The following is a 12536-nucleotide window of genomic DNA, read 5'->3' as shown; positions in this document are numbered from 1 at the left end:
GACTGAGGTCTTAAGCTTATGTAACTAGTAGAGGTTTTTTGTTTTTGTTTTGTTTTGTTTTTACTTACAAGCAGAAAAAACTGACTCTGCCTACCTTAATGCCAAAGAGAATCTATTGAAAGATTTGGAGTCTCTTAGGGAATCAAGAGGGGAACAGAAGAAACCCAAGAGTCTAAGACCAGAAACCCAGTGGCCTGTTCCTGGGCTTGAACAACCTGTGAGGGACCTTCTTCTCAGTGTGGCCAGTTTCAAAGACTCCTAGCTCTGCCTCTCATGTCCAAATGTCCTAAGTCTAGAAGGACATTGATCAGCCCAACTTGGATGACACAGAGCCCACTCCCAGGCCAGCCAGCTATGGCTAGGACAGGGGTGGATCCAGATTTTTTTGAGGACCAAAACTCACACAGTTTGCAGAGCCTTTTTAAAAAAGAGTCAAGACACGTAATACAATTGATGTGGAAATGTTGGGGTTGGAGCAAATGGTCAAGAAAGAATTCTTTTTTTTTTTTTTTTTTTAAAGCACAGGGACAGGACCCATGGGGCAGAAGAGCTGCCCTGGGGTTGTGATGGGTGACTGAATGTATACCTTCAAGTAGGGAGGGCATTAGGGATAGTAGGAGTCTCTAAGAAGACCCTTCAGATGTATACTGGTGGGTCCTATGCTATGGGGATGATTGCCAACATATGTCTTGGGGGATGGAGATAAAGGAAGTTTCCAAAGGAATTTTTATATGTTAAAGGAGAATTACAGGATCCTGCGGGGGGAGGGGGGGTGGGGGGAGGAGTGTCAGGCTAAGATTGCCTTTTGCCCTTAAAAAAGTATCGACATCAAGTCCACTGAATCCCTAGAGGACTTGTCAATGGGCTGTAGGCAGTAAGGAAATTTAATTTTTTCTTTTGTCTTCATTTCCCACATCAAAAAGACTGCAGCACTTCCAAGAAATATGGGCAGAAGGAATCACAAACATAAAGTGCCTATGGATACTCCCAAGAGAGGAAGTGAGACAGAAGGAAAACTCAAGTGGGAAGGGCCTGTGGTCTTGAATGACTGGCTGAAATGTCTTCCTTCTACATATTTTATAAAAACATTTGACCATGTGCACATGTTGTTAAGGCCTCTCCTACGACTTTGGAAGGAATGCATATAAGTGAGGGGCACTGGAGCTGAATCATCATTATTTTTACTGGATAGAGCAATCTTTTTTTTTTTTTTTTAAAGATGGGGGACTCTAGGGGACACCTGGATGGCTCAGCGGTTGAGCGTCTGCCTTTGGCTCAGTTCATGATCCTGGGGTCCTGAGATCGAGTCCCGCATTGGACTCTGCTTCTCCCTCTACCTATGTCTCTGCCTCTCTCTCTGTTTCTCTCATGAATGACTAAATAAAATCTTAAAAAAAAGTATGGGGCACCCATACTGTAGAAGAGGCCAGCTCCTCATAGAAGGTAAGGCACTGGAAAGATAAAATGACAGTTATCTCCTGCAGTTCCAGTCTCCTACCTTTTTTTTTTTTTTTTTTTTTTTTTTTAGATTTTATTTTTAAGTAAACTCTATACCCAATGTGGGGGTCAAACTCACACTCCCAAGATCAAACGCCAAAGAGAATCTATTGAAGGATTTTGGAGTCTCTTAGGGAATTAAGGTCCCTAGGTCTCTCACATGCTCTACTGACAGATCCAGTCAGGCACCTCTCAGTTTCCTACCTTTTATCAGGCTTTTTGCCTCAAGTCCCTAGGTGATCCCCAAATCTGATGAACTCTGCTGGACTTCAAGGGGGCTGTGTGGACTACTCCTTCAGTCTAGACCAGAGCAAGCCAGAATGGCCTGCAGCTTCCAGCCATCCTTTTTTTTTTTTTTTTTTTTGCCATCTTTTTATTGACCCCCTCCAGGATCACCTTCAGCTCTCTGAGGTGAGAGGATTCTTTCTTCTAAGCATGGAGGTGCCCTGGGCTCCTCTCAGACCCACAGGAGTGAAAGAGAATTACGCAGAGGAGTTCAAAAAGGAAAGGGGGTCAAACTCTGTGAAAGCACACTTAAGATTTTTAATTCATTTTGTGTATATTTTACCTTAAAAGAAAAATAAACTGGGATGCCTGGGTGGCTCAGCGGTTGAGCTTTTACCTTTGGCTCAGGGCGTGATCCTGGGGTCTGGGATCGAGTCCCGCATTGGGCTCCCCACAGGGAGCCTGTTTCTCCCTCTGCCTGTGTCTCTGCCTCTCTCTCTGTGTCTCTCATGAATGAATAAATAAAATCTTAAAAAAAAAAAAAAAGGAAAAAAAACCCTGGAAAAATCAAAAGGAAGGGAGGTGGAAAGGGAAGCAAGCAACCCAAGAAAGAAAGCAGCTGACAGAACCAGGGAAATTCCTAAAAGGAATTCTCTGTGGAAGCAGGGCTTTCTCTCTTTTCCTCTCTGGCTCTAGGTATTGCTTAGGCATCACTAATCATGACTCCAACCCTTCTGCAGCGATGGGGAGGTGGTGCCACAGGGAACACTGAGCTTCCACTGGAGCTCAGAATGTGAGGATAATACTGACCTCTTGGAGTAGCTTATGGAAATGGAAGTTTGGTTCCTGCTCAGAATACTTATTAGATACTATTATTATTTGTCCCTCCAAATAAACAAAATACACTTACATAGTTGGAAGGACATGACAGTTTTCTTGATGTAAGTTATGATTGGCTCTTTGATTTTCATTTTCTTTTTTAGGATTTTATTTATTCATTTGATGAAGGGGGGGGGCAGGGGAAAGTACAAGCAGGAGGAGTGGGAGAGGAAGCAGATTCCCCACAGAGCAGGGAGGCTCCATCCCAGGACACTGGGATCATGACCTGATCCAAAGCCAGATGCTTAACTGACTGAGCCACCCAGGAGCCCCTGATTTTTACTTTAATGTTTATTGCATAACTACTCTATCAGGCACCCATGAGTCCTTTTTATATACATTACCTTATTTTCATTCACAGAATTACCATCTTCATTATTATAAATTAAAATACTAAGTCCAGAGTGATAAAATAACTGGTAAAACGCTTGTAAATTGTAAAGTAACTTTTTACAAGAGTCCGAAGTTACACACATGTTTTAACATCAAGCCAAGGTTCCCTTTGTTCCGTCATGCTGCCCAGTTTATAATTTGGGACTTGCAAGTTTTATGTTTTGGGGTTTTTTTTAGAGGGAAGTGGGGGAGGAGCAGAGGGAAAGGGCAAGAATCTTAAGCAGGCTTCAAACCCAGCGTGGATCCTGATGTGGGGCTCCATCTCACAACCCTGAGATTATGACCTGAGCTGAAATCAAGAATCAGACATGTAACCAACTGAGCCACCCAGGAGTCCCAGGACTTGCAAGTTTTTGTGAGGATTTATGAACAGTCATCAAATCACTACATGTAACTGTAACTTCTTCACAAACTCAATCAAATTATGTAATTAAGGGACGCCTCGGTGGCTCAGCGGTTGAGCATCTGCCTTTGGCTCAGGGCATGATCCTGGAGGTCCAGGATTAAGTCCGACATCAGGCTCCCTGCATGGAGCCTGCTTCTCCCTCTGCCTGTGTCTCTGCCTCTCTCCCTGTGTCTCTCATGAATAAATAAATAAAATCTTTTAAAAAATTATGTAATTAATTATTAAATGACTTTTTTTCTTTTCCTTTTTTTGCTCAAAGAAGAGATTAATGGCCCTGTCTCTTGGAGTGGCAAAGAGCCCAGAAATTTGAATGAATCCTCTCTCAGGTGAGATTTTGTTCAGAGTATGTTTTTAACTTGCTGACCAAAACTTATTTTATACCTCACTTTGTTCGTTTTAATGCTTTTTCTCTACTGATGGCTTTGGACCGAGTTTTGTTTATTTCATATATACAATAATGAAGAAGATATTTTAGGAGAACTTTCTTCTAAATTCAAATCTAGTTAGTTTAAATAGTAAAATATAATATTTCTCAGGTCAATGGAATCTGTAGATTTCACAACATAAATAACTGATTAAAGTTAAATTAAAAAATATTTATTGAAAAAAAAATATTTATTGAGGGGATCCCTGGGTGGCTCGGCGGTTTGGCGCCTGCCTTTGGCCCAGGGTGCGATCCTGGAGTCCTGGGATCGAGTCCCGCGTCGGGCTCCCGGCATGGAGCCTGCTTCTCCCTCCTCCTGTGTCTCTGCCTCTCTTTCTCTCTATGTCTATCATAAATAAATAAATAAATAAATCTTTAAAAAATTTGTTGAGCTCTTGTTCTGTGTAGGGCACTATATAAGGCACTGTAAAAAAAACAGGAAAATGAGTAAGGCATAGTTCTGTCCTTGAGAAGCTGATGTATATTTACACAAACATAGCTAATACAGAGTACATATGCTAAGTGTCATCAGTGAATTTGACCAAATTGTCAAAGAGATTTAAAGAGGGCAAAGGTCATATTCAGTTTTGGGGAGAAATCAGGATATCAGAATGACAGCTGGTGAAAAAAACAGTGTGCATGGAGATGGAGATATTGCAGCTGGAAGGGATAATAAAAACTAAGATGGGGCGTCTGGGTGGTTCACTCGGTTAAGCATCTACCTTCGGCTCAGGTCATGATCCTGGGATCTTAGGATTGAGTCCCACATCAGGCTCCCTGCTCCATTGCAGATTCTGTTTCTCCCTCTCCCTCTGACCCCCTCTCTCTAACCCTTTCCCCTGCTCAGGCTCTTGCTTGCTTGCTCTCTCTCTTTCAAATGAATACATTTAAAAAAATCTTAAAAAAACCCACAACCAAACCTAAGACAGAGGCAGGAAAAACTGCAATATGTATTAGAAAAGGTAAGCAGTCCATAGTGATTTAAAAATAGAACAGAGGGGCGGGCACTTGGCCTGTTCAGTCAGTAAATCATGCAACTCTTGATTCGGGGTTTTGAGTTCAAGCCTCACTTTGGGCATTGAGCTTACATAAAAAAATAAAATAACTTAAGAAATAAAGAGAGAACAGGAATACCAGTTATAAGGTTAGAAAGTAAAACTGGGCCCCTGCTTTAGAGACTCTTAAGAGTCCAGGTAAAGACTTTACACATCATTTTATAGGTTATGGGGAAACTATTGACAAATAATCAGCTGTGCTTCAAATGGATTGAAGCATGGAGAAACCAGAGATTGGTGGGAAATAATGAGAATCTCAATTGGGCAAATGTAAAGAAGAAGGGATGGATGGAAGAGATATTTCAGAGGCAAAATCTATAAGCCTGGCAACTGAACATGAGAGAGATGGGAGAGAAACCACTGTGCTTTCAAGCTGGGGTTACTGCAAGGTGATGCCTTTCAGGGAAATAAGGATGACCAGAGGGATTCAAACACAAGTACTGGTTTAGACAGGGTAAGCTTGAGGTCCTAGTTAGGCCTCAGCTTGTGAGGTTCTCTAGCAGTTAAAATTTCAGTTTGGGGGGCACACAAGTGGCTCAGTGGTTGAGCATCTGCCTGTGGCTCAGGGTGTGATCCTGGGGTCCTGGGATTGAGTCCCACATCAGGCTCCCCGCAGGGAGCCTGCCTCTCTCTCTGCCTCTCTCATAAATAAATAAATAAAATCTTCAAAAAGAAATTCAGTCTGGAAGGCAGGAGAGAAGTCTGGGTGTAAATTTAAAAAGGAGTTTCCGAGGGTACCTGGGTGGCTCAGCTGGTTAAGCAGCTCTCTTCAGGTCATGATCTCAGGGTCCTGGGATTGAGTCCCATGTTGGACTCCCTCCCACCCAGGAGTCTGCTTCTCCCTCTGTCCTTCCCCCTGTTCATTCTTTCTCTTTCTCTTTTGAAATAAGTAAAGACATTAAAAAATGAAATAAAATAAAAAGGAGTTTCCTGGAACGCCAGGCTGGCTCAGTCAGTAGAACATGCGACTCTTGATCTTGGGGTTTTGAATTCAAGCCCCACGTTGGGGATAGAGCTTACTTTAAAGGAAACAAAAATTGTAGATAGATAGATAGGAGTTTTCTTTTCTTTTTTTTTTTTAAGATTTTATTTATTTATTCATGAGAGACACACACACACACACACAGAGAGGCAGAGACACAGGCAGAGGGAGAAGCAGGCTCCATGCAGGGAGCCCCGACGTGGGACTCGACCCAGGGTCTACAGGATCACGCCCTGAACCGAAGGCGGCGCTAAACCACTGAGCCACCCAGGGATCCCCAGATAGGAGTTTTCTAAGCTGCATAACCTGAGGTACGGTTCTATTATACACCTTAACTGTCTAGACATTAGAAGGAGGAGGGGAACACAGGATGCGAAGAGCTGCAAGTCAGGGGGAATACAGGCATGGGGAAAATGAATGTGAGTTGGAGACCTGAAAGATAGCTCATGGCATGGAGGGAATATCCAAGTTAGGAAAGCACTGCAAAATGCTATAAAGGAAAAGTGAACTAACTGGGGAGCACCCACAAACCTGTGCTGTTCCACACAATGCATTAACTTAGGTTGTTGGGGGGAGGGGTCCCACTGCACTTTTTCTCACTCTAACCTTCTCTCACTGAACAAGATGACCTACAAAATCTCTTCTGAATCTGCATTTCATTATTGTAACTTCCTTTCTCACACACAAACAAATGAATTTGGCTTAGGAAGATAGATAGATAGATAGATAGATAGATAGATAGATAGATAGGAGACAGTACTAAGAACACATCATCATTATTTACTTTATAGAATTTTAACTTTACAACCAACTATTCTGGACAAGAATATTGGTGGAAACGTGGCTATAGTAACTATTATTCTCTTAAAGGTCTTTTTTTTTTTTTTTTTAGATTTTATTTATTTATTCATAGAGATGCAGGGAGAGAAAGAGAGGCAGAGACACAGGCAGAGGGAGAAGCAGGCTCCACGCAGAGAGCCCGACATGGGACTCGATCCCCGGTCCCCAGGATCACACCCTGGGCTGCAGGCGGCGCTAAACCGCTGTGCCACCAGGGCTGCCCCTCTTAAAGGTTTTGAAGTTTAAGGAGTAAACTTTTATTTTTTTTTATTTTATTTATTATTATTATTTTTTTTTTAGGAGTAAACTTTTAAAAATGACCTCTGGGGAGCCTGGCTGGCTCAGCTGGAAGAGCACGCAACTCTTGATCTCTGGGTTGTGAGTTCAAGCCCCACACTGGATGTAGAGATTGCTTAAAAAATAAAACCTTAAGATAGATGATAATAAAAAAATTAAGGGGTGCCTGGGTGGCTCAGTCAATTAGGCAGCTGACTTTGGCTCAGGTCACGATCTTAGGGTCCGGGATGGAGCCCCAACCCCCATCCCTGCAGACTATCTTCTCTCCCTCTCCCCTCCCCATGCTTGCTCACTCTCTCTCAAATAAAATCTTTAAAAATAATAATAAAAAAAAACTAAATTAAGAAAATAATCTCTGTGGTCCTGTCAGTGTTCTCAAGGCTTTCGAAATTCTGATTATATTTGAAGCTTGTAGCATCAGGAAAAGTTAACTGGCTAAGACAGGATTGAGCAGTAAGTGTGCTGTTTTGCATTGCAAACCGCAGCTCTGAAAGCACTCTGAGACCCCTTTGTAGTGCTGGGAGTGGGGGAGGGACCAACAGCCAGTCCTGCTGAATTCCCTCCACCAGGGCTTCTCAACAGGGTGCTACCAGCATTGGGGGGGGGGGAGGGGGGCGTGGAGGGACCACTTGTGGGACTGGAGAGTCCCTGGCTCTTTTCCACTAAATGCCTGTAACACTCCTCATTTGTTGTGGCAATGAAAAAAGCCCACCAGCACACATTTCCACGGGAACCATCTCCGCTAATTGCATTTGGCAACACAAGTTTGTTTGTATTTCCCCATCCCATGCTCTTTCTCCCCTCTCTCTGCAATCCTCTCTCTCACCTTTCCTCCTCTCCCTATGAAATTCTGTGCTTGGGTTTTTATTGACCCCACAGCGGGTTAAGGTAATAATAATAAAACGACTTTAAAATGGTTCCTGGTTTGGTGGAATTTCCATCCTAATCAGCATGGAAGCCAGAAGCTCAAGGAAAGAAGCTCTATTAGAATTTCATTTTATTGAGGTAAAACTGACAACACAGTATACAGTTTGATACATTTTGTCCAGTGTATACACCCAGGAAAGCATCACCATAATCATTATCTATTATTTCCTCTGCACTACCTATGGTCTGGAAACTTCTTCAAGGCCAGTAAGCTGGGGCAGGTATTAGGTCTCACCTTGTTTGTTTCCCACCGCTCCGAGATGACTGTCTTATGTTGTCCGATATCCAGTGTCTTAAAAGCGGTTTTTATTTTTTACTTTTTACCTTTTTCCAGTTTTTTTTTTTTTTTTTTTTTCTTCAGGTGAGAGGGTATATCTAGTCCCTATCACTCCATCCTGGCCTGAAACAGGAAAAGAAAAAACAACCAGTAGAATTTTAATCTTTACACTAGTATATATGGAAGGGAATTTGGATTGGTTTCAAATCCTTCCTAGAGCCAGTGATAGTTCCAGAATTTTCATAAAAGAGATTCTATAAAAGAGGGCAGCAAATGCGGGGGAGGGAGGGTTGTTAAGAAACTCTTTTTTCCTTTGGTTGGCACAAACTGTTTTATGTGGTATATGTATTTATTTTTGGTGGCTTACTGAGGGTGGGAAGCTATTGAAGATCTTAGGGAATGAGGGCCAGCAAAGCCCGCTCTCCCCTTAGCCTCTGGGAGTCTGCTGTTTTAGGCCAATGTGACTTACCAAACTCCAGTTCCAGACTATAATAATGAAGACCCCATGAATCTTAGAAGGACCCAACTAGACCTATGCACATGACTACAAGAAGATAAAAACACACACTTTTAGAAAAAAAAAAATCTCAACAAAGTGAAATATCCCAAACAAGATTAGTTAGAGAGTCTGTTCAATAGCAGGGCTCATATCCCCAAGCACTCCCACTGTTGGAGGTTAAACTGGTTACGGGGCTTGAACCTGCTTGTCAGGAAGCCAGAATCTGGGACACTCATTGCTGCTTCCTATTGAGTGGTTACTGCCTTGATATGAGTACACCCTCTTAAGGTGCGTGCTGGCTGGGCTGTGTGAGGAGATAGCCCAAAGCAGGGTTTGGGAATAGAGCTCACCTGGAATACAGAACATATCCATGGTTTTTTTCAAGCCTGGCCTCATGTCAGAATCTCTCAAGAGTTCATGGAAAGTTCAGACTTCTGGACTCCACCTCAGACTCCCGAATCCTAAACTTTAGGGCTAGGACTCAGCAGTCTGTTTTTGGTGGCTCCCTAGATGAGCTAGCTACCCATGTTCAGGAAATCCTGGGCTAAGCAGTCAATCAACTCCTGGATTATTGAGATTCCTGACTTCTACAACCGTAATATATCTATAATCCATCAACTGTTCTCTGCTTTCACTGTCAGTCCTCTAGTGGTGAGCAACTGTCACCTCTCACCTGGGTTTGCAACACCTCTTAACTGCTCTCTCCATCTCTACTCTTGGTATCTGCTGTGGTGGGAATGTTTGTGTCCCTCCCAAATTCCCATGTTGAAATCCAAACCCCCCAAAGTGATGGTAATTCAGAGGTGAACCTTCAGGAGGTGCTTTAATCTTGGGGATGGAGACCTCACAAATGAGATTAGTGCTCTTAGAAAAGAGACTCCAAAGAGCTCACTAGCCCATCCACCATGTAAAGGAAGTGGCTAGGAGCCAGGAAGAGGGTCCATACCATACGATGACCATACTAGCATCCTGATCTTGGACTTTCTAGCCTTGAAAACTGTGAGCAATACATTTTCTGGTTGTTGTTGTTTTTTTTTTTAAGATTTTATTTACTTATTCATGAGAGACAACGGGGGGGAGGGGGGGGAGAGGCAGAGACATAGGCAGAGGGAGAAGCAGGCTCCATGCAGGGAGTCCGTCGTGGGACTCAATCCCCGGATTCCAGGATCACGCCCTGGGCCAAAGGCAGGTGCAAAACCGCTGAGCCACCCAGGGATTCCCCCCCACATTTTCTGTTTTTTTTTTTTTTTTTTTTTTTAATAAGCCACCCAGTCTGTGACCAGACTGCTTTGATAGCAGCCCAAACAAGCCAACACACTGCCTCTCCACCCCTATCTGAATCCATTTCTCACCTTGAAATGATCTTTTCCAAAGCATTTAAAAAATTTTTTTGCTTAAAACATTTCAATAGTACCCCATTGCCCAGAAAATAAAACTTTTTACACATCTAGACGGCCCTGGAAGACCTGACCTCTGCTTATGTCTCCAGCTTCATCTCAAGTCATGTCATCCCTTGTTCACCACACTGGCTAGAACACCTCAAGCTTTTTCCACCTCAGGGCCTTTACACTTCCTTTCTTCCCTAACACTGCTTTTTACATGGCTCATCTTTCTTATCCTTCAGGTCTTAGCTTGAATGTCCACATCTCAGACTGGTCTTGCCTGATCACCTGTCTGAAGTATCTGACCCTCCAAAAGACACACCTAGGTTGTCTCAGAGTTCTCTGTTTATGTCATTGTACTTTCATAAACAGCTATTATATATCTATAGCTTATTGTCTGTGTTTCCACTAGAATGTAAGCCTCACAAGGGCAGGGACTGAGATACTCTTGCACATGGATATATTTCTAGTGCTTGGCCTAGTGCCTGGCACAGGCTGCTTAATAGTTGTTGAATGATTAATCATGTTCTTTATAACCTAGCCTGGCTTGTATTATATAGGCTTGGGGAAGCATGATTTGACCTAAATCCATGCCATAAGAAAGCATGCTTTTACAGGATTGATGCACTTCCATTGTTGCCCTTAAGTGCTGTGACTTATTAGTTCTGGGAGGAGGAGTCTCTGCTGTCACAGGACACTAAGTGAAATTGCTAACACGGCCTTCATAACTAGAAGTGGTGAGGGAAAAGCAATACCACTAGTAGCCATCCACATGCTCTCAGACTCAATATTCTTCATTTCACATTTGGGCATATTAATGTCCACTAGACCACTCAGATACTCTCATCGTTTTCTTCCAATGTAGAAAAATAAAAGAGGTTTTAAATAATGCTTGCAGTAGTTGTTTTAGGTTCCTGTGGAGGTCAGAACTTTGTTAGAAGTAAAAGAAGTCCAACGTAGGTTAAAAAGGGGAATGTATTGGAATAACCGGGCCCACTCATGTCATTCAACACTCATTCAACAGATATATACAGAAATAGACATAAATACAGACACAAATGTGGATCTACCTACCTACCTGTTTAATCTGGCACACTTTAATTGCTGGGCTCTGTATTCAGTTTTAGATATTCAACACTGAGTGAAATCAGCAAAAGATAGAAGCCCAACAGTAGAATGCAGGAATGGTAAGAATGAAGTTAAGATTGAGGCAGAGCTAGAAATGGGGATTTAAGTGGGCATAGGACTTTGTATCCTCTGATGTTGATGGATCAGGCTCATTTTTTCTCACTGAATACCATGTCTTTTTTTATTTTTTAAAAAAGATTTTATTTATTTGATAGAAAAAGAGCACACACATGCATGGGGGGAAGGGGTAGAAGGAAAGGGAGAAGCAGACCCTCATCCAGCAGGGAGCCCAACGTGGGGCTCGATCCCAGGACCCCAGGATCATGACCTGAGCTGAAGGTAGACGTTCAATGACTGAGCCACCCAGACACCCCAATACCATGGGGCAACAAACAAGGTTACCATCTGTCTTAAATTCACATTTCAACTCCCACCCCCAGACAAAGGTTAACTCTCACACTTTCTTGCATTGAGTTTAAAAATCCTGGGAAGGTCTCTGATGCCCTTGTTTGAATAAATCACTCACTGATGAAAAATATCCACCATAGCCAGAAAGTCAGAGTCTTTAAAAACACAGTAGCTTCTGTGTATTCCACGTGTGGAGGGAAGGAGTGGTTTCCAAAGAAAGGGGGTGAGGAGGGAATCAGGTCTACTATCCATCCCATAGTTTTCTAACACTATCCTCTCCTTAATTAAACACATGAGTCAAAAGTGTAAACAAAAGGCAGGCTAGGACAGAACACAGTAATTAGAGGACTAAAGAATGTTATCATGTGCAGAGCTTTGAAACACCTCTGAGGTGTAAAGTTTTAGGCCTAATTATGAGAAGCTGCAGGTCATGAGAAGGATGCGGTTATCTTGGGACATCAGACTTACATAAGTATGATTACTTTTCAGGGTAATAGTAAACAACAGGTCTTTTGACACCTAAGGGACGGAAAACCGACTAGTGATCTCTGATAATGAGATTCAGTATTTAGGTTTCTCTGTCCTTCGTGTAGCTCTTCATTAGGGGATAGTTCCAGGTTCTCATCTGCATTTTACAGGAGAAAACCCAAGTAGATATTTCAAGTAGAAATAGAGTATTGTGACCTACTTAAGAGTTTCCGAAGCCATCAGGGGGAAAAAAAAGGCTGCCTATTGCTTGAGAGTGTAAAGAAGCAGAGAAGAAGGCTGAGATCAATAGAACACTTTTACAGTGTTGGTACAGAGGAAGATTTATATAAATTTAATTGAGTTCACCTTGAATAATCCATGAGGAAAAGAAACAGTGATAATGCTCTGCCCTCAGTCCAGGTCTGCCAGGCTCGGTACCCACCAGGGTG

The 12536-nt window shown here is 42.6% G+C and overlaps 1 protein-coding gene and 1 long non-coding RNA gene across 16 annotated transcripts in view; one reads left to right on the top strand and one right to left on the bottom strand.

Moving 5' to 3' along the window:
- The window catches only part of LOC112677920 (uncharacterized), a 119438-nt gene that overhangs the window by 40803 nt on the left and 66099 nt on the right, over window positions 1–12536 (bottom strand). For 14 of the 15 annotated variants that reach the window (XR_007413701.1, XR_007413704.1, XR_007413696.1 and 11 more), the window contains one exon: window positions 8161–8325. The exons of the other annotated variant lie outside the window; for it this stretch is intronic. This is a non-coding gene — a long non-coding RNA (uncharacterized LOC112677920). The remainder of the gene's footprint in view (window positions 1–8160; window positions 8326–12536) is intronic. 15 annotated transcript variants of the gene reach the window in all.
- Window positions 1–12536, top strand: part of C10H12orf56 (chromosome 10 C12orf56 homolog) — an 89930-nt gene that overhangs the window by 37393 nt on the left and 40001 nt on the right. The window contains 1 exon segment of the mRNA XM_049115732.1: window positions 3660–3726. Coding sequence (XP_048971689.1) covers window positions 3660–3726 — 67 coding nt within the window.

Source organism: Canis lupus, chromosome 10 (assembly GCF_003254725.2).
Source record: "Canis lupus dingo isolate Sandy chromosome 10, ASM325472v2, whole genome shotgun sequence".
Taxonomy (NCBI): Eukaryota; Metazoa; Chordata; class Mammalia; order Carnivora; family Canidae; genus Canis; species Canis lupus.
Note: the sequence above shows the minus strand (reverse complement) of the source record. Positions and strands in the feature narration are given on the sequence as shown.